The following is a 19,098-nucleotide window of genomic DNA, read 5'->3' as shown; positions in this document are numbered from 1 at the left end:
AGGATCCACTATATTTTTAAGTGTAATTTGTTTAATTTCACAATTCATTTATATACACATTCACATTGTTCAAACTCTAACAAATAGATTGAACATTAAAAAAAGAACACCACCCATAAGTTACTAAATATTAGAGACCAGGTTTTGTGTATTAGCTAGACCACTATCTGTAGTACTATAAACCCTGGTCAGAGATCATAATAAAACACTAATCTTTGCTGAACAAATTCACTTATCTAATCATCTAGTCAGAATAGCTTTAGATGCCACATTTTTAAAGACTAAGAGGCAGACTTCTGTCATCTTAGGCCTTTTTATCTCAGCCAAACTATATTATCATTATACTTTTGGCTGAACAGTTTTTTTTATGTTTGAGCTATTAAGAATACTTTTTAACATTTCCAAAATCATTTTAATCACCAGAACTCCTTTAGCCAATATTTGTGTTTGTTAAAAGTTAAAGGTGAAACTTAATACTATGTGAAAGTCAATGCAATATTTGATTTTTAGTTTTGTCCTTTCAACGTTAGATTATGTCTAGATATTAAATCTTTTTGGTAATTTAATAAGAAGATAAACATTCTGGCCATTGTTGAAGGTTTTGTATATAAGAAGTAAATGCAACATTAACCAAAATACTAAACATCCAGAGAAGCATAATCTCAAATATTTCTGAGGAAACTGTGAGTACAACTTCTGCTAAACAAAATTGTTACTTAAATTATTAGATTCACTTTTTTCTTTAACCCAACTGTTGTATTTTTTATAGGCTTAGATATTTGTTGTATATTCACCTATATAAATGTGCCTATTTGAATTATGGTTTGGCCCTCTATGATTTGATTTATTTTTTTCTTCTTTTGTATATACATGAAATTCTTAATTATTGTATGACAGATTTGTTTATTACTGTAATGAGTGTCTAATGTGAAAGTCTAGTCTCTCTGATTCTCCCTTTTGAGAAGCAATAGGCCAGTCCTCTAGCATCATATGAATTGGCTGTATTGATATACTATGCTGAATAATTTAATATCATCCAAATCCTCTGATGTTGAATTAATCATTATTAATACCATTGTATTAGTACTATTGGCTATTAATACATTTCTTTAAATGATAAACATCTCAAAACATAATTTTAAGCCAAATTATATAAATCACTCTAGGGATGTCCCAACTAGTTCTCTATAGAAGCTGGCCTAGGGTCATGCTAAAGAAACATAGTGGAGAAGAACATAATCTTTGGAAGCAGATTATCTAGTTTCAAATATAGGGTGGGCTCAGCTGCATTCTACATACTTGTTAGGCAACTCCTCTCAGCCTTGCCTTGCTTATCTGTAAAATGGGTAATATAATGCTACTTCCTTCATAAGGTTGTTATGAGAATTAAATGAGATGATAGTAATAATAACCATATTTATCTAGTGTTTACTAGATGCTTGACATGTTAATAACTTAACTTTTGTTATCATAATGAATTCTCATAACAACATTGAAAATGCACTATTACTGGCCCTATTTTGTAGAAGAGGAAACCGTTTTAGCAAAGATAACTTGCACACATAACATGTTAAGCACACTGTCCAGCACATAGTGAGCTGTAGGTTAAGTGTCCTCACTTTAAAAGACAAGTGACTTAATGGAGCAATAGAGGGTATAAAATCATGGGTTCCTGAAATGTTTGGTCAAAGCCTTATGGTTTGAATGTTGAAACACTTCTGGTTAATCTTTATATACTAGTTTGTCTTTTCCTAAAATATCATTGTAAAGATAAGGTTTAGTTAAAAACCCATTTTTAAGAGACACCATTAAATATAATTCTATACTAAACAAGTGCCAAGCTATTAGACCAGAGCATCAGATTTTGATCTTGAGAGTTCTAGTCTGGCTTTACTGTAAGTCAAAAACTATGCTATGTGCTCTGTATGAATTATGATAAATGGTTATGCAGCATTTGTTGAAATATTATCTACTGAGAAGTCACTACTTTTCAAAGAATTCCACTGGAATCCAATGATTCGAATATTACAAATTCCTCACTGTATGCAATTCAAACCTTTCTCCATGTGACCTTCAAATATTGCTCCTAACAAGTAGGAGTTTCTCAATAAGTATTTACTGAATGATTTATTTCTGATACACCAAATATAAATTGATCTAAAACTGTCCTCTACAGGTCATCCCTTCAAATATTAGAGAACAATATCACTTTTCCCTTCAGGCTTTTAACCAGCTTAATATCTGAAGATTCTCAACTTTATAGTTGGTGATTACATCCTCAGGAAGTTTAGGTGCTGTGAGTCTAATGCCAAATATTGTTGGTACTGAGGAATAAGTGATAATTACCATCCTAAAATCAGGAAGGTAGAGTACTATAGAAATAGTCCTAGGGAAAAAGAAAGTTTATAAGTTGAAATTTCAATCAAACTGTAAAAATTGAAAGGAAGATAATTCAGTTCTAATAAATTTGAATGAATGTAAAATTCCTATTTATTGTCCAAGAGAAAATGCTCACCTGTTGTCCCAAGAACTACATGTTGACGAGCAATGTTGATACATTTTAAGATGAGCAAACTAGTTTAAGCCAGAACCTACTTGGTTTGTATGAGGGTTAGATCTAGTAGGTGCATCAGTTAGGCTATTTTCAATCTAAAACAATTCATTTATTTTATAATAAGCACATTTTTCATTGAACTCTGTTGCTATTGTCATGTGTTGCTTTACAACTACACAAAGCCTAACAATTTTGATAGATCAAGTACATAAATGATTGATCATTTAAACTGTAGCACTAATTCAATCTACTTGAAATTATTATTATCTAAGAAGGGGGTTGCTATTTCTTGCCTATAAAAATATATAAGAGGGTTGAATTAGAAAATCCCTTGGATCCTTTTCAAATCATGATACTGATTTTCCTTTTGTTGCTAAACACTTGCAAAAAAAGATATTGGACAGTCCAATACATTGCAGATTTTTAATTTTCAAGGTTTACCTAAGTAACTTCAATGAGATAATACCTCACCAAAAAATTAAAAGAGTAATCACTTTCCTAAAATTAATTCACACATTACTCTACTCTTGGTAGCATTTTGGGAAGGTAATGGTTGCTTTTGAATCCTGGCTGTTACAAACAATATTTTTGAATATTATTATATGATAGATTTTAATGCATGTTATATTGAGATTGAATCTAAGAGTCAAATGCCCCAGACAACCACCTCCCCACTTTGAGCTCTCAGAATAAGTTGGCAAAAGTCTTAAACATGAAGCATTATAACAATATATTGTTATGCTAGAAGCCATTTTTTGCCAATTAATATTCATTCAATATGACTTGAAAACCAAGTGGGAAATGTTTGTAAACAAAAGGAATCAAACAGTGTAAACATGTTAAGCATTATGATGCCCACATTGACATCCACGTGTCCCAGTTTATTGCCCAACAGAAAGAATATAATCAAATCCAAGCATTTTTCTACTTTTTATGAAGGTAAAATTGGCACAAAATATGAGTATTCTGAAGGTATAATGGGTTAACCATGGCATGGGTTATTCTTTCGTTTCAGGAGGGCCCAAAATGTGGTTGCTTTTAACAGTGGCAAGTTTGATATCTGCACTTGGAACTACACATGGTTTATTTGGAAAATTAAACCCTGAAAGCCCTGAAGTGAATATGAATATTGTAAGTGACTGGGGTGGGGGGGGGGGTGAACTATAAAATTAAGATAGATTTTTGTGCTTTAGAATCATATGAGTTTAAGCTTTTATGTGACCAACAATATTTATTACATGCATTTAAAAAGTCAACTAAACTTAAACTCTTGTGTTTTCCTCATCAGAGTCAGATGATTTCTTATTGGGGATATCCAAATGAAGAATACAATGTTGTGACTGAAGATGGCTATATCCTTGGGATCTACAGAATTCCTTATGGGAAGAAAAATTCAGGGAATAAAGGTATATATAACCTTTTTCTCTTCCTTCCTTTTCCTCTCTTTCCTTTTCCCTCTTTATTCCTCCCTCTTTGCTCTCTCCTTTTCTCCCTCCATTCCTTCCTTCATCTTTTTATTCTTTTTTTCCCTCCCTTTTCCCTCCTTTTATTTCTTCCTAAAGTCTTAATAAGTCTTGTTCATTCTGGAAATGCCACAATGATTAAGCTATATTTTCAGGAGATGTATCTTCAAGGAGATCACCATCAAGCCAATAAGGTAGATAAATAAACAGGTCATTATAATAATATGTGATAATTTCACAGCTACAGCTGTGCACAGAATATTAAACTGGAGATCCTAGTGAAAGCACCTGACCCATACAGGGGAAGATGAGGAAAGCTTACTCTTAGAAATAATAGCCGAGCTGAGACTTAAAAGATTGGGAAGAGTTAGCCAGGGTGTGTGTTGCAGACGGGAGGATGGAAAGACAATTGGAGGCCAATTTCCTAAACAGATAAAGGCCATTTTTCACTAGTACTATTAAATTTTATCTTTTTCTCATTGTTGAAAACTTGTGAAGTACAAAAAGAATAAAAATAAAAAAGACTCCCCAGACTTTACCACTCAAAGTCCACTTAAATTCACATTGTATTGAATTTCCTTAGAATATAATTTTTGCAAGCTTTATTGAGGTATAATTGACAGACAATAAACTGCTCTATTTAAAGTGTACAATTTGATAAGTTGTTGGCACATGAGAAACCAATCAACTGAGAAATCATCACCACAATTAAGATATTCAAAAATATTCAACTCAAGTAAATATATTTATTAATATTTCTAGTCATATGCAAGACTTTCTATCTTCATATTTCCTTAGAATAAGGAATAAGTTTATGAAGTTCTTAAACAATTTTCTTCTTTAGGCCAAAGACCCGTTGTGTTTCTGCAGCATGGTTTGCTCACATCGGCTACAAACTGGATTTCAAACCTGCCCAACAACAGCTTGGGCTTCATTCTGGCAGACGCTGGTTATGACGTGTGGCTGGGAAATAGCAGAGGAAATACCTGGGCCAGGAGAAATCTGTACTATTCACCAGACTCAGTTGAATTCTGGGCTTTCAGGTAAAGCAAAGGGACAATTACAACTGAACATTAGGCTTTAAAAGCATGGGCATTCTCCCCTTGCAACCCAGTCCCATTTTAACAAATTATACTCCAAGTAGGAGGAGAAGGAATTCATTGTTATTCTAATCCTTTCTCAAATTCTTCCATATGCCTCATTTCTGAGAAGCTTTTCTTCAAACTTTCTGTGATCTCAGTACCGCTATTAGGGATCCCTGAATATGCTTTTCCAAGTGAAATGAACAATATGGCGGAAGCAAGGAAACTCATGGCCCCTGGCAAATTTAAAAAGAAATGTCCATATGGATTCAAGAGGGATGTTAAAACCCAGTTGGGACTGGGAGACAGCAGCCTGAGTCATCGTAAATAAGAGGGGTGGGGAGAATGAAATTCACACACCATGGAGAGATTATCAAAGGCTTCCCATCACTGCTCTCCTTGAGCCTTATTGCTGGAAATTCCCAATGGAGGTGGAGAACAGGAGAGAATCTGGCCAACGATGCTGGGACACAAAAGTATTCCTGGAGTTCTAGGAGCTGAAGACCTGAGGAAAACGGAGAGTGACATGAGAGCAGACTGAGGTGCTGACAACAGCCAAATTGGACAGTCCTGTGTGGATGATGGTGAAGGCCTTGGAGCTCATTCTAAGTGCAATGAGAAACCACTAAAAAGTTTGAAACAGGGGAATGGCGTACTTTAGTTGTCATTGTCAAATATCATTCTGGTTGATTTGTGAAGTGTAAAATAGAGGAGGATTGAATTCATGCTAAATGGCCCTGGAACACAGCATATAGATGATTATTAAATCTGACATTCCATTTTAGAGATAGAAATAATTTCCATCTACGGATACTCATACATTAAATCACAGCTGCGATACTGGACTTCAGAATTGATATCAGTTATTTTTAAGAAGCCATCCCAAAGGGCACCTGACACCCACTAATGGTCTATAAGCAGAAATGTTTAAAGAATTTAGTTTTTTATTTCCCAAAGGGAGCGTTGGCTATAAATGCATGAATTTTAGAAACTATACCAAGAAAATGTGTTCGGTTTTATCTTATCTTTTTTTCTTGCAGCTTTGATGAAATGGCTAAATATGACCTTCCAGCCACAATAGACTTCATCGTAAAAAAAACTGGACAGAAGAAGCTACACTATGTTGGCCATTCTCAGGGCACCACCATTGGTAGGTAGAGGCAGTCAGTACCAGGTTGGTTAGTTCTCATAGGCTCCTTCCAAGTGGTTATGGAAGGCATGCTGGCAAACACACTAATTGATTTCCATTCATTCAATGCCTACAACAACCCAATGACAGAGGGACAATTATCATGCCTCTTAGGTGGGGAAACAAAGCAAAGGGATAAATAATTTGTGCAAAGTAACAAAGATTATTACCAATGGATTGGCTCAAAGACCAGGTCAGGCAATCTGATTCCAAAGCCCATGCTACGAAACATTGCATCATACAGCCTCTGGACTGCGTTTATTCTATTTATTTGACCATATTTATGGGGTACCACCAATGACGTGCCCAAAGAATGCAGCAATAAATAAAATAGATTAAAATCTCTGCTTTTGTACCACTTATACTCCAGTGGGACGAGGCAGAGAAAAATAACAAAGATTAAAAAGTAAAATATAAAGTATATTAGATAATGGTACTACTATGGAGAGGACATAATTCAGGGAATAATATTAGGGAGCACCAGAGGGCTTCCCAAAAATTTCATATAGGAAACACAAACACTTTCTGGGCAAAACCACAGAGGAGGTGGTGGGCAAGTCACATACATGCCTGGAAGAGTGATGTTCCAGGAAGGAAGAACAGCAAGTGTGAAAAATCTAAGCTGGAGCACAGCTAGTTTGTTCAAGGAACAGCAGTGAGGCTGTGACTTGTGTGGATGGAGCAGATTGAGAGAGAGAAGAGACAGAGAGAGAGATGCGATCACAGGGGTTGGGCAAGGCAGACTGTTCAGGGCTCTTGGGCTGCTGTAGGGATTTTGTCTCTCACTGAGTGAAAAAGGAAACCACAGAAGAATTTTAAATAGAGGAGTAAGAGGACCCCCCACCCCCAGTTGCTGAGGGGAAAAGGGAAGGAGCAGTGAGCCAGCTAGAGGATTCGACTCTTCCAGTAATCTATGTAGGGAATGGCGGTGACCTGACCTGAGGGAGGGGTGAGTGAGCTGTGGAGATAATGATATTAATACACAGGCAGGTTCTAGATACAGTTTTCAGATATCTTTTGGAGGTGGAGCCAACAGGATTTGCAGACATACTGGATACAAGATATAAGAGATAAATAGGAGTCAAGGATGATGCCAGGCTTTGCTCCCTGGGCACACGGGATGATGGAGATGTCACTAACCAAGCTGGGGAAGACTGGGAGAAGAGCTGACGTGGTTAGGAGAGCAGAAGATTAGTCTGGGACCACTAAGTGTGAGGTGCCTATTGAAGATTCAAGTGAAAGTGTCAGGCAGTCAGATCTGGAGTTCAAGGGAGAGAACTGGGCTGAAAATACACAACAGGAGTCGTAGGTACATGAGACAGGATGTAATGACCAAAGGAGTGAGTACAGATAGGAAAGAGAAGAGGAGGGGGTCCGAGGACTAAGCCCTGGGCCACTCCTTTATTTGGAAGATGAGGAGGAATCAAGAAAAGAAATTGGGAATTAATGGTGACCGAGGAATAATGTAAGCCAGGGGTGTCTGGTGTTCTGGAAGTCAAGGGGAGAAAGTGTTTTAAGAAAGAGAATCTGGGCAACTGTGGAAAAGGCTTATTGATAATAAAGTCAGAAAACTGACTGTTGGATTTAGCCACCTGGAAGTTATAGGGGACTTTTAGAACAGCAACTTTGGGAGAGTGGTTGGGGTAAAAGCATAATAAAGTGAATTCAAGAGAACATGAGATATGCTCTAAAGCTATGGTCCCCAACCCCTGGGCGGCAGACCAGTATTGGTCTGTGGCCTGTTAGGAGCCTGACCACACAGCAGGAGGTGAATGGCAGGCAAGTAAGTGAAACTTCATCTGTATTTACAGCTGCCCCCGCATTGCTCACATCGCAGCCTGAGCTCCGCCTCCTGCCAGATTAGTGGCTGCATTAGACTCTCATAGAAGTGTGAACCCCACTGTAAACTGCAAATGCGAGGGATCTAGGTTGCATGCTCCTTATGAGAATTTAATGCCTGATGATCTGAGCTGGAGCTGAGGTGGTGATGCTAGTGCTGGGGAGCAGCTGCAAATACAGATTATCACTAGCAGAGAGGTTTAACTGCACAATAAATGTAATGCGCTTGAATCATCCTGAAACCATCCTCTCCTCCTCCAGGTCCATGGAAAAATTGTCTTCCATGAAACCAGTCCCTGGTGCCAAAAAGGTTGGGGAGACAGTTGCAAAATGGAAGGATGGGGTGGAAGTGGAGGAAACATAGGTGGTCATTTAAGAGAAACCATCACATGTTTTTATGCTGATCCTCACTCTCAGCTGACAAGCTTGCTTCGGACCACGGTTGCAAGCAATCAGAACGCTCATATATGAACACATATGCAGGAAAGTGTTTGAAATTGGTGATGGGAGCTTATGAAACTCTCTTCTGAGAACTGCTTGTTTATCCTAAAGCATAGAGCTCAACTATAGAATTTTAGATTGCGAAAAACAACTTCCTAATGACCTTGTCATCGTGTTATGAGTCAGGTTCTCAAGGTGAGGAGTAGCACTCAGGATGTTTTCTAGAGAAACACTTTTAGGGGAAAGGGCAAAAAGCAGGAATGGTGGAGGGAGAAGCTGGCCTTTGAAGCAGTTCCCAAAAGGCCTCAGCTGATTCTATGATATGGGTCTTCAGAGCCGTCCCTAGAGTGGTGTGGAGACGGGTCTCTTTGCCCACTTGTTGACCAGGCATTGAACGCAGGCTGCCTCGGGAAGGGAACATAACCTCAGGTGAAGCATTTCTCTTTGGCAGAGGCAAGATCGAGAGGGCTCACAGCTGAGGGCTGTCAGCCACAACTTTCCTTGCAGCTGGGCTTGAATAAATGCCTCAGACTTGAAGGGGAATCTGGGCAGCACAGCATGACTGACACATGGTCGACATTGACTCACAAGCCTTCATTAAAAAGTGGGGAGTTTTCTAGACTACCAGAATTTACTCCTTTAGTTTCTAAAACTATACAAACATTCAGCCATTTTTAGATGAAAATATGTATCAACCTATGACATACTCTCCTGACTTTTTAAATGGCACATATTTAACATAGTTTAATATTTCTTGATGACCTAAGGTTATAAAATTATTGCATTGAGATGCAATACAACAGTTTCCTTAGGATTTATTGAGGTGAGTAGACTACTTGTCTTGAAATCTAATATTTTAATAACTCCAGCTACTACATTACTCTTTTGAGTTATTTGAATTTTGAACATTTCCATTCTTTCTTACTAGTGGACATTTTTTCATTGCTCATAAATATGGGGAAGTCGTTTCTGCTTTCAAATTTACATCTTCCAATCTTCTGTATGATGGGAAGTTAGATAAGTACTCTTGTTAAAACTGTGTTTGAAATAGGACTAAGTTAATTCTGAGAAGCACCTGAGAAGTCACGTCTCCTGACAATGCATGGACTTATGACCCTCACTCAGGCTACTTGTGTGTGAGTCCTGATTACTCTGGGTTACCTGCTGACTGTAATCTACAGAGTTAAGGCAACTATATAAAGAACACTTTAATAAATATAGTGATCTTGGAAAAATTCTCTCTCCTCCAATAGAATCAGGCTGTATATAATGTAGATGTCTAGGTCTGAAAGGTTTTTTTCAGGCCTTCCTTAAATCTCATCAATATGTCAATATTAATATTGGGAGGGTTTGTCCTATGTAATTACCCTGTAGAAGAGTTTAACTTAAATACTTGATCACATTCCAGGGTACTAATATGCTACTGTTCATAAAACTAAGTAATTACAGATAAGAGATAACTATATTTACTGGGCATAGATGTTTGAATTCTCTTGAGTCCTCATTTATCAAGCATTTACTATGTGTCAAGTATCATAGTAAATTCTTTATAAGATTCATCTCCTTTAATTCCTAAACAACCTAATGAAGCACTATTTGAGATGAGGAAACAGGCTCTTAGAGTTTAAGCGACTTGTCTAAGGTCATAAAACTAATAAATAACAGATCTAGGATTCAAATACAGTTTGGTCATATTTTAAACTCCTTCCTTTAACCTTTCCACTTAAATACTCTACTCATATTAAGTGTTACTTATCTCATTATAATTCATCAAAACCTATATATAGCATAAACAGTTTCTGTAATCATATGATTATCCTAAATTAGGCCTATTTTCCAAGGTCATATACAAGTTTATTATAACTTTTTAAAAGTTCTATCCTTATGTCCCATGGAGAATCTACAAAAATAAAACAAATATCCTAAAACCTGATCACTTTGAACTAGCAGAAGTACCAGTTTCTCAGTTTGTCTCAGACGCCACCCTTAGTAAGTCCAAGACAATGTTACACTTGTAAAAACAGAACAAAACACACACATACACACCCCTTCTTCACTGGTTTCTTGTTCTATTTCAGGTTTTATTGCCTTCTCTACCAATCCCACGCTGGCTGAAAAAATCGAAACCTTTTACGCGTTAGCTCCAGTTGCCACTGTAAAGTATACAAAAACCCTTTTAAACAAACTTGAGCTTATTCCTCCATTCCTCTTCAAGGTACGTGATTTTCTTAATTAATTGAATCTAAGATCCCCGATTGCCCATGTATTTCAAAGTGATGGAAAGAGATCAGAAACACCTGTGGACAATCAAAATTGGAATCCAAGATGGAACTGTACATGTTTACATTATTTCTTCAATAGCAATGACCGTGTTTAAATCCCCTCCGCAGCCTTTGAGATCCCCATTGATTTCTTTGTTCTTGCCTAGGTTTCTGGGGGTTAGCAATGCCTGGGGGTGGTTTTGCTCCTCCATGGACGTTTCTCCTACCAAGCACTCTACCCAGTGGTGTCAAGGCCATCATTCCACTCCTGGAGCAGGGAAGGGGAAATCTAAACAAAACAAAACAAAACAAAATAGTACATAAGAAGCCTAATTTACAAGGGCCATGGAAACTGGAAATAGGAGGGAAAGGAAAGAAAGAAACGAAGAGAAAAGGAGAAAGGGGAAAGAAATCAATGATTTAATGAGGCAAATACTTTTAAGACCCCTCATTAAATACTCTTGGCTTTCCTAAGAGCTCCTTCCTCTTTAAATGGGGATTTTATAGACAGTAGCATGGAATTCAGTAAATCATAAATATTAAGTGCTTTATGCAGTAGGCTTACATAGTAGGGAATTAATAATCTTTACTTTTTCCAATGCATAATACTGTACTTCTCGCACTCACTGAAATGAACACACATACATACACACACAACATAAACACACACAATTTCCTTTAGGAGAATGGTTTAGTCTCAGGCTATATCATGTAATGATGCAATTTCCTTCTATGCTTTTGTATTGTTCATTTCTTTCCACTCTGTATTATTAATAACATGTTTAAAGCCTAAGAGACCTTACCCACAGTCAAACTACATTTGTAAAACTTTTATTCAAAATCTGAAACATTGTGATGAACTTGAGTGTATTTTTACTGGCTGCATGAATCCAGAAATTATTTTTTACTTGTACTCAATTTTCTGATAGGCAATGCAGAGAGTGGTTAAAAGAAAAAAAAAAAGAGCCCGAGATCTCAAGTCAGAGGCTTGGGTCAGGATTCTGGGTATAATGCAGTTATTAACATAATTATCCCAAGACCTTGACTTATGTTAACCTCATTTCCTTATGTGTAAAATAAAGATAACAAAATGCCTTCCTCAAAAAGAGATGGGGCAAATCCTTTCAATTCTTAAACTGAGCCTCATTGCCTCCTAAAAGCCTTTGCTGAAAATATTGCTCAGAGCCATTATTTCTCCTTCTGATCTTTTCACAATTTATTACTGAAAGCACACATCTTGGTACTTAATCATGACAGTCTGCCATGTTGTTTTATGATTTTATTCCATAACTCTTTTCACCACAGCTAGATTATAACTCTTTGTGTCTTATTGTTCCTCTCAGCAGCCAATGTAGCTCTTTTCTTTTTTCTTTTCTTTTCTTTTCTTTTCTTTTCTTTTCTTTTCTTTTCTTTTCTTTTCTTTTCTTTTCTTTTCTTTTCTTTTCTTTTCCTTTCCTTTCCTTTCCTTTCCTTTCCTTTCCTTTCCTTTCTTTTCTTTCCTTTCCTTTCCTTTCCTTTCCTTTTCTTTTCTCTTTTTCTCTGTATTCCTCTATTCAATCTTGGCTGCCACGATCAGGCAGATAGAAAACATGAGGACATTTTTCTTGCATCAAGTGTAGTTCTCAGTGCAACAATAGATACCCAGTATTGATGTCTGCCTTTTCCATTTCACAACTTTATTGGGGGAATTAAATGAAAGAAAGCATTGGAAATTTCTAAGACAATGTATAAAAATAAAAATATATCATCGGCCTAATCACACCTATATAAGTAGACTAGATAAATTAATGAGTCTTTTCTACAATTTATTTGCTGCAACTCTCTAATGATGCTTTTATTTTTCAGATCATATTTGGTGACAAAATATTCTACCCACACAACTTCTTTGATCAATTTCTTGCTACTGAGGTGTGCTCCCGTCAGACACTGAATCTCCTTTGCAGCAACGCCTTATTTATCATTTGTGGATTTGACCACAAAAACTTGAATACGGTTTGTATGCATTGAGATTTCTGTATTTTGAGCAACATCTTTGATTACTTGTTTCATCATCACTTAGAAATGGTACTTTATAAGAACAAGGAGTAGTTTCAGAATAATGTCCATGATATCCTGATAAACCCAAAAGAAATCACAAGTCATTGGTCTCAATTTTGCCATCCCCAGCTCTCATCCCTCACTGCCATTGCTCCTAAAGTAAATAAACAGCACATAGGGAAAAAAAACTCACTACTCATTTGTGACCCCCTAAATAATTGTGTGACATTTAAATTCTATGAGATAAGGGACCAACTGAACTGTATATTTTGGTAGACTTCTTTGTGAGAAAAAAGTCTAGGCATTATTTGAATCAATGTTCTTATAAATATTTTTAATGCTGATAATCACTCCCATACACTTTATAAAGCATATTTCAGAATGACTATTTATGTAGGACCTTGTTTGCTTTCTTTATCTTCCTTTTTACTTGATGCACATTAAATTGGGGTTTTAAAACATATGTGACAGGCTGGGCGCAATGGCTCACGCCTGTAATCCTAGCACTCTGGGAGGCCAAGGCGGGCGGATTGCTCGAGGTCAGAAATTTGAAACTCAACCTGAGCAAGACCGAGCCCCTGTCTTTACTATAAATAGAAAGAAATTAATTAACCAACTAATATATATAGAAAAATTTAGCTGGGCATGCTGGCGCATGCCTGTAGTCCCAGCTACTCGGAAGGCTGAGGCAGCAGGATTGCTTGAACTCAGGATTTTGAGGTTGCTGTGAGCTAGGCTGACGCCACGACACTCACTCTAGCCTGGGCAACAAACGGAAACACTGTCTCAAAAAAATAAAACATATATGACAGAATGCAGATTCATAAAGCAGTTAAGAGTATGGACTCAGGCCAGCCTAAATTCAAATCCTACCTTTGCAACTGACTTGAACTCCTTTGTTTTGGTTTTCTCATCCACAAAATGGGTTATTGTGAACATCTAATGAGCCATATATGTAAAGCACATAGAACATAGTGCAAAGCATCCACTGCAAAGCATAGTAATATCATGTTTTGCTACTATTATACATAGCCAATGATCCTTACTCAAAATAATCAGTTTAGTTACATACCCTTGAACACCTAAGAAAATCGAATTCATGGATAAGAAGGCATAATTGTACAAAGCATTGCAGTTACTGGGAACACAGAAGTAAAAAAGATATATATGGCTCCTGGCTCCATGGAGATCAAGGAGATTCAGTTCTTTTTCTCAATGCTGGTGATCATCTCTGGGGAGAGATATACATATATATCTATGTGTATACTAGCTAATGCAATCTGAGAAAGAGATTTCAGTTTACTCTCTGGGGTCTGAGCAAGGTGGATTAGGGTCCTGATAAAATAATATAATTGGAAAATATGTGTGATGACTATATATGATATTACTATCACATATATATTATAGTTCTGAAAGCAAGTGGCATGTGTATGAATATTTAATTTACTACACTCTGGCACTGGGTAGAGAAAAATGAAAACTGAGAATTTAGACTCAGTTACCTAAAGCCTCTGGCTCCATCTGAGTGACATTGGACATTTCTATAAACTTCTTTGAGCCTCAATTTTCATTTTGATAAAATGCAAATAATAAGCTCTCTTCATTGAATGGCTACAAATTAAAAGAGTTAACACATGCAGCTGTACTTTGCAAACTCTCAAATGAAATACAAATGTATTGCTCACATCCTTCCAGCAAATGCTGACCTTAAACACTTGCTCTGAGTCAGAAAACTTAGATCTTAGCTGTTTTTGAGAAACCAAATATGTGTCTAAATACGCATGTGTATGAGTGTGTGCTTTATTTCTAGAGTCGCTTGGACGTGTATATATCACATAATCCAGCAGGAACTTCTGTTCAAAACGTTCTCCACTGGTCACAGGTATCATTTTTCAGCATTTTTCAGATGCTGTTAAAACTTATTTGTGGGCTTGAATCCTTTGTCTTTACCTAAAGCATGTTCTCAAAACATTCTGTCAAATATACCTGCCAGGTGTATTTGGCATGTGACTATCATATAAAAATAACTGTGAATCCATGCAAAGGAAAATTTTATAAAAACAGGTGCTTTGGGAAGCAAAACAATGAATACTTTTTATGACTTGGCATGGCAAGAAAAATTATTTCAAGCAAAGCTTCATTTAAATTTACATAAATACCTTGTCCTAGATGATTACTAATCTTTCATCAGAATGAGAAAAATATTTTTAAAATAATTGTTTAAATTGAAAATAAACTGTGTGGAAATGTTGTAATTATATTTTTCACATGATAAGGCAAATATTTATTTCTTTGTGTTTTTAATTTCCCTACAATAGGCAGTTAAATCTGGAAAATTCCAAGCTTTTAACTGGGGGAGCCCAGTTCTGAACAAGATGCACTATAATCAGGTAAGTTTCTGAAAGTTGAAATCATTCACATTTTGAAAGACAAAGATATGAAAGGTTAAAGAAGAAATTATGTTAAGCATGCATCTATTTTCCAAAGGAATGTTGATGTCAGGTCTCCCACTGTCCCACGTGACTATGCATTCATGCTCCAGTGGCTGTGCTTGTTCAAGCTGCCCTCAAAGCACCTCCCCCCCATTCCGAGAAACTTCCCAGAACTTATCACCAGCCATTGGCGTTACATAGACCCACCCTGTATCCCAGTTCCCAGCACACCGTTCTCTCCTTTCTAAAGCATGATTGACTGAAACAGTAAACTAATAATTCTACCTATTCATGAGCTAGAGCTGGAATTTCTGGTCGTCCTAAACAATATCCTCTCCTTTCTTGACAGCCAAAGGAGTGATTTCACTGGACTACATTCCCATGTAGAAGAAAAAGACAGTCTTGCAGGTCAAGGCTAGTAATATTTTTCAGTAGGCAGGGGCCTTGTGGCATAGGCAGACATAGTGAGCAGTCCTCACACTTGTCATTTTATCTTGTCTGCGGTCAGTATGACTTTGGGTAATAATTGCTTCATATCTGTACTCAGACTCAGGGAGTTGCTGGTAGGATTTACTGAGATAATATTTACCAGCCCTTAGCTGAGGGTAACTCTCAGGTTATCGCTTGACTGATTTTGAACAAGAGAAGTACCCTACATTATTTTGTAACATCTCTTCTTCCGCTTGACCTACATTTAATTTTTCCATCCACGTGATAGCTGAGCAACTCTACTATTTTCATCTATTTCCATAATGCAAAACTTAGAAGGAATTTATTCGTTTTGATAACAACGTCTAACGTGTTGAGAAGATGCTGCTCCCATTTATTTTGCATTTTTGATGTCTTTAAAGAAGTTTTCAGAATACCATTTCAAACTTTTTGTTGAAAACATTTTTCCCCAACCATCACCTTTTCAAACACCAAAACACAGGCTTGCTTTGAACCTATCTTTGTATTGGACTCTAATACTAGTAATCAAAGAACTTTGTCCTAGAAGGCCAAGTGAGACCTAGAATACCCCAGTCCCCAATTCCACCCTTTCCCCAACCAAGCAAATGACAGTTCAGGTTGATCTTCAACTAACTCAAGCAGTGACACAAATTTAAGAGCCAGAGCTAGCATCTAGGAAACTCTTTCAACGATAGGATATAAGTAAAAGAAAGTGGGTTTATAATTATGGGTATTCCCCACATTGTTCCATTTTCTCCATTACATAGGGAATATAATAGAAAGTATTAAAATATTAGGGGAAATTATGTATGATAAAATATTTTGCTATGGCAAGTTGGCTTTTGGATAACATAAGAATGGAGAAATTTTAGCATATTAAATTGCTATTCTTGAAAGTATGATCTAAAAATCCTAATAAAATTCTCTCTGGTCAGCCAGAAAATTGGAGGTAATTCTCTCATTCCCTTTCCTGCTTTATAAACCTCTTTAAAATGTATGTGTGAATAGTAATTTTCTAAAACTAAGAAATAGGCTGATAATATTTTTTTTCAGAATATGAAGAAATATTTTGTACAATCAGGTAAAGTATTTGAAAAATACAGCTCCTTAACTGAACTGACTGACCTGTCCAGTAACCATCCTGGGAATTCAATACAAAGTTAAAATAAATGACTGAGGACATTTTGAGGTGATCCTACTTTCAACTGTTTGGGTAGAAACAATCTATTACAGTTAGCATCTAATCAAATCTACTTCCTTCAGTTTGAGTTGAGATCTAAGTGTTTACACAATTCTAAGTGTAAGAGTTGGTATCTGAAGCCTTGCTAGTGAACAAGGTTTGGGACCAGCCACACAGGCTTCATCTGTGAGTGCAGAACCTTGAGCTATTCAGAATCTTCATTTTTACAAGATCCCCAGGTGATCCACAGGCCCATTAGAACTTGAGAAGCACGGATTTAAAATATACATATTGCATCCACTTTGCTCTGTGGATAAAGAGAGCTTTCTCTGAGCAATCATTGTTAGAATTTGCTCATAAAACTGTCAGCTAATGTTACACAGTCTACCTAAAGAATAAGTATTGGGTTTAAAGTGTGGTCTCCTAAACTCTGATTCTTTCTCTTGTATTTTTCAGCCCACACCTCCCTACTACAATGTGACAGCCATGAACGTGCCCATTGCGGTGTGGAGCGGCGGTAATGACTGGTTGGCTGACCCTCAGGATGTTGGCATGTTGCTTCCCAAACTCCCAAATCTTATTTACCACAAGGAGATATCTTTTTACAATCACTTGGATTTTATCTGGGCAATGGATGCCCCTCAAGAAGTTTACAGTGAAATTGTTTCTATGTTGGCAGAAGGCAAAAAGTAGATTTTTTTAAACCTGGATTTAAAGAATTATCCATTTATTTTTCCAAAGTACCCTCTTCTCTCATATGTAGTTTTCTGTAGTGTTTAACACTTAGTGCTTCTTTCTGTAATTTTGACTTTAGAAATAAACTGGCATCAATAAACTTTCTATTTGTAATTTTTTAAACTTTAAAGAAATTTCATTTTCCCCTTGGGATTTTGTCTAGAAACACCTCAGAGAACACATTCTTGGGCTGGTGAAACGTCTCTCCCGATCTTACCATTCAATTTCTCTTCCAAACTCAACTTAGATTATGAGCCACGAACCATGAGTGTTGCCAATAGACAGTGTTGGGGTTGAACATCGACTCCACTTGATACTGAGTATATGGTGCTCTATCATCTCTCCATCCGTACAGTGGGGATATCATTTGTTCTTTTGCATGTTTCACCCCACAAAAAGGCCAATTGGGAGATATAAACCAAATTGAGGTCAGCTTACTTTCACTTCCCAGGGATAGGAGAGCAAGGGTAGTTTGGGAAGCAACAGGCAACCCCAAGCCCAATTTAGGAAGTTAGGAGGTAAAGGGGTGCTCTCCTATCACTGCTATTATGCTGTCCTCATCTTCTTGGGCCACAACCATAAAACAGGAACCAACTATTTTTGAAATCACTGTTGCCATCCTGGTAACCACAGGATCCAGAAACAATCCCATTGATATAAAATCAGAATATACAACTGTCACCAGTTGATCGCAGGAAAAAAAAGAGACTCTTCCAGACTGTCAAAATTTCCACAAGCATAGCCTTACTTTGAAAATTTTATTAACCTCATAAAATTATGACCTAATATTTTATGCAAGTAAGCTTTTTGGATCCCACTTATTATGTTATCATAGGGTTTAATACATAACATACAAATGAGATAAAGAGTATCTTGTACCCAATATTGTGTATTGAACATAGTGAGTATTCACAAAATCCTGGTAACAAATTTTATTATAATATCATGTTCCTCAACCTATCCTAAGAAGCCTGAAGCCTTTTTATTTTAAACTCTGCCCTTTATTTTCAAAGCAGAAATAAGAAATAGCCAAAATAAGATTATTTGGGAGCCTTTATTTTAATATTTCAGGAAAGTTTGTTGGCAGGCTTTCCTAAACTGTCATGAGAATCTCAGTGACTAAGTGACAAATACTCATGGTGGTGTAACCAGTTAAGGACCCAGATGTTTCATCAACTCTACCTTCTCGAGTAAAGAACTATCATTATATTCATACACTCTCCTATACTTTTCTAGCTAACTGCCTTTGTTTTAGTCTATATTCATCAAATATAGGCAGTTTTAGTTTTGGTCTTGAATACGAATGAATGCTATCGTATTGCTTCCACAGTAGCTTTGCTGATATCTCTCATGATTAATCTGAATTGTCAACATATCAGCTGATCTTGAAGAGTTCATTTCCACCTGCCTCCTGTAATCACTCTTTGGGTAACCT

The 19,098-nt window shown here is 36.7% G+C and overlaps 1 protein-coding gene across 2 annotated transcripts; it reads left to right on the top strand.

Moving 5' to 3' along the window:
• The first annotated feature begins 633 nt into the window (after window positions 1-633).
• On the top strand, window positions 634-17,763 carry LIPF (lipase F, gastric type). 2 transcript variants are annotated; one of them, XM_076010378.1, is made up of 10 exons: window positions 634-683; window positions 3,570-3,685; window positions 3,843-3,960; window positions 4,961-5,060; window positions 6,140-6,249; window positions 10,647-10,783; window positions 12,675-12,821; window positions 14,677-14,748; window positions 15,185-15,256; window positions 17,385-17,763. In XM_076010378.1, the coding sequence occupies exons 2-10, from the start codon at window positions 3,581-3,583 to the stop codon at window positions 17,619-17,621; spliced, it is 1,098 nt and encodes a 365-aa protein (XP_075866493.1). In that variant the 5' UTR covers window positions 634-683; window positions 3,570-3,580; the 3' UTR covers window positions 17,622-17,763. The 2 variants fall into 2 exon arrangements, with proteins under 2 accessions (XP_075866493.1, XP_012620464.2); XM_012765010.2 differs by having other exon boundaries at window positions 4,862-5,060.
• The last annotated feature ends 1,335 nt before the right edge of the window (window positions 17,764-19,098 follow it).

This window comes from Microcebus murinus, chromosome 14 (genome assembly GCF_040939455.1).
Source record: "Microcebus murinus isolate Inina chromosome 14, M.murinus_Inina_mat1.0, whole genome shotgun sequence".
In the NCBI taxonomy this organism is placed as follows: domain Eukaryota; kingdom Metazoa; phylum Chordata; class Mammalia; order Primates; family Cheirogaleidae; genus Microcebus; species Microcebus murinus.
The sequence above is the reverse complement of the archived record's forward strand: the minus strand, read 5'-3'. Positions and strand labels throughout refer to the sequence as shown.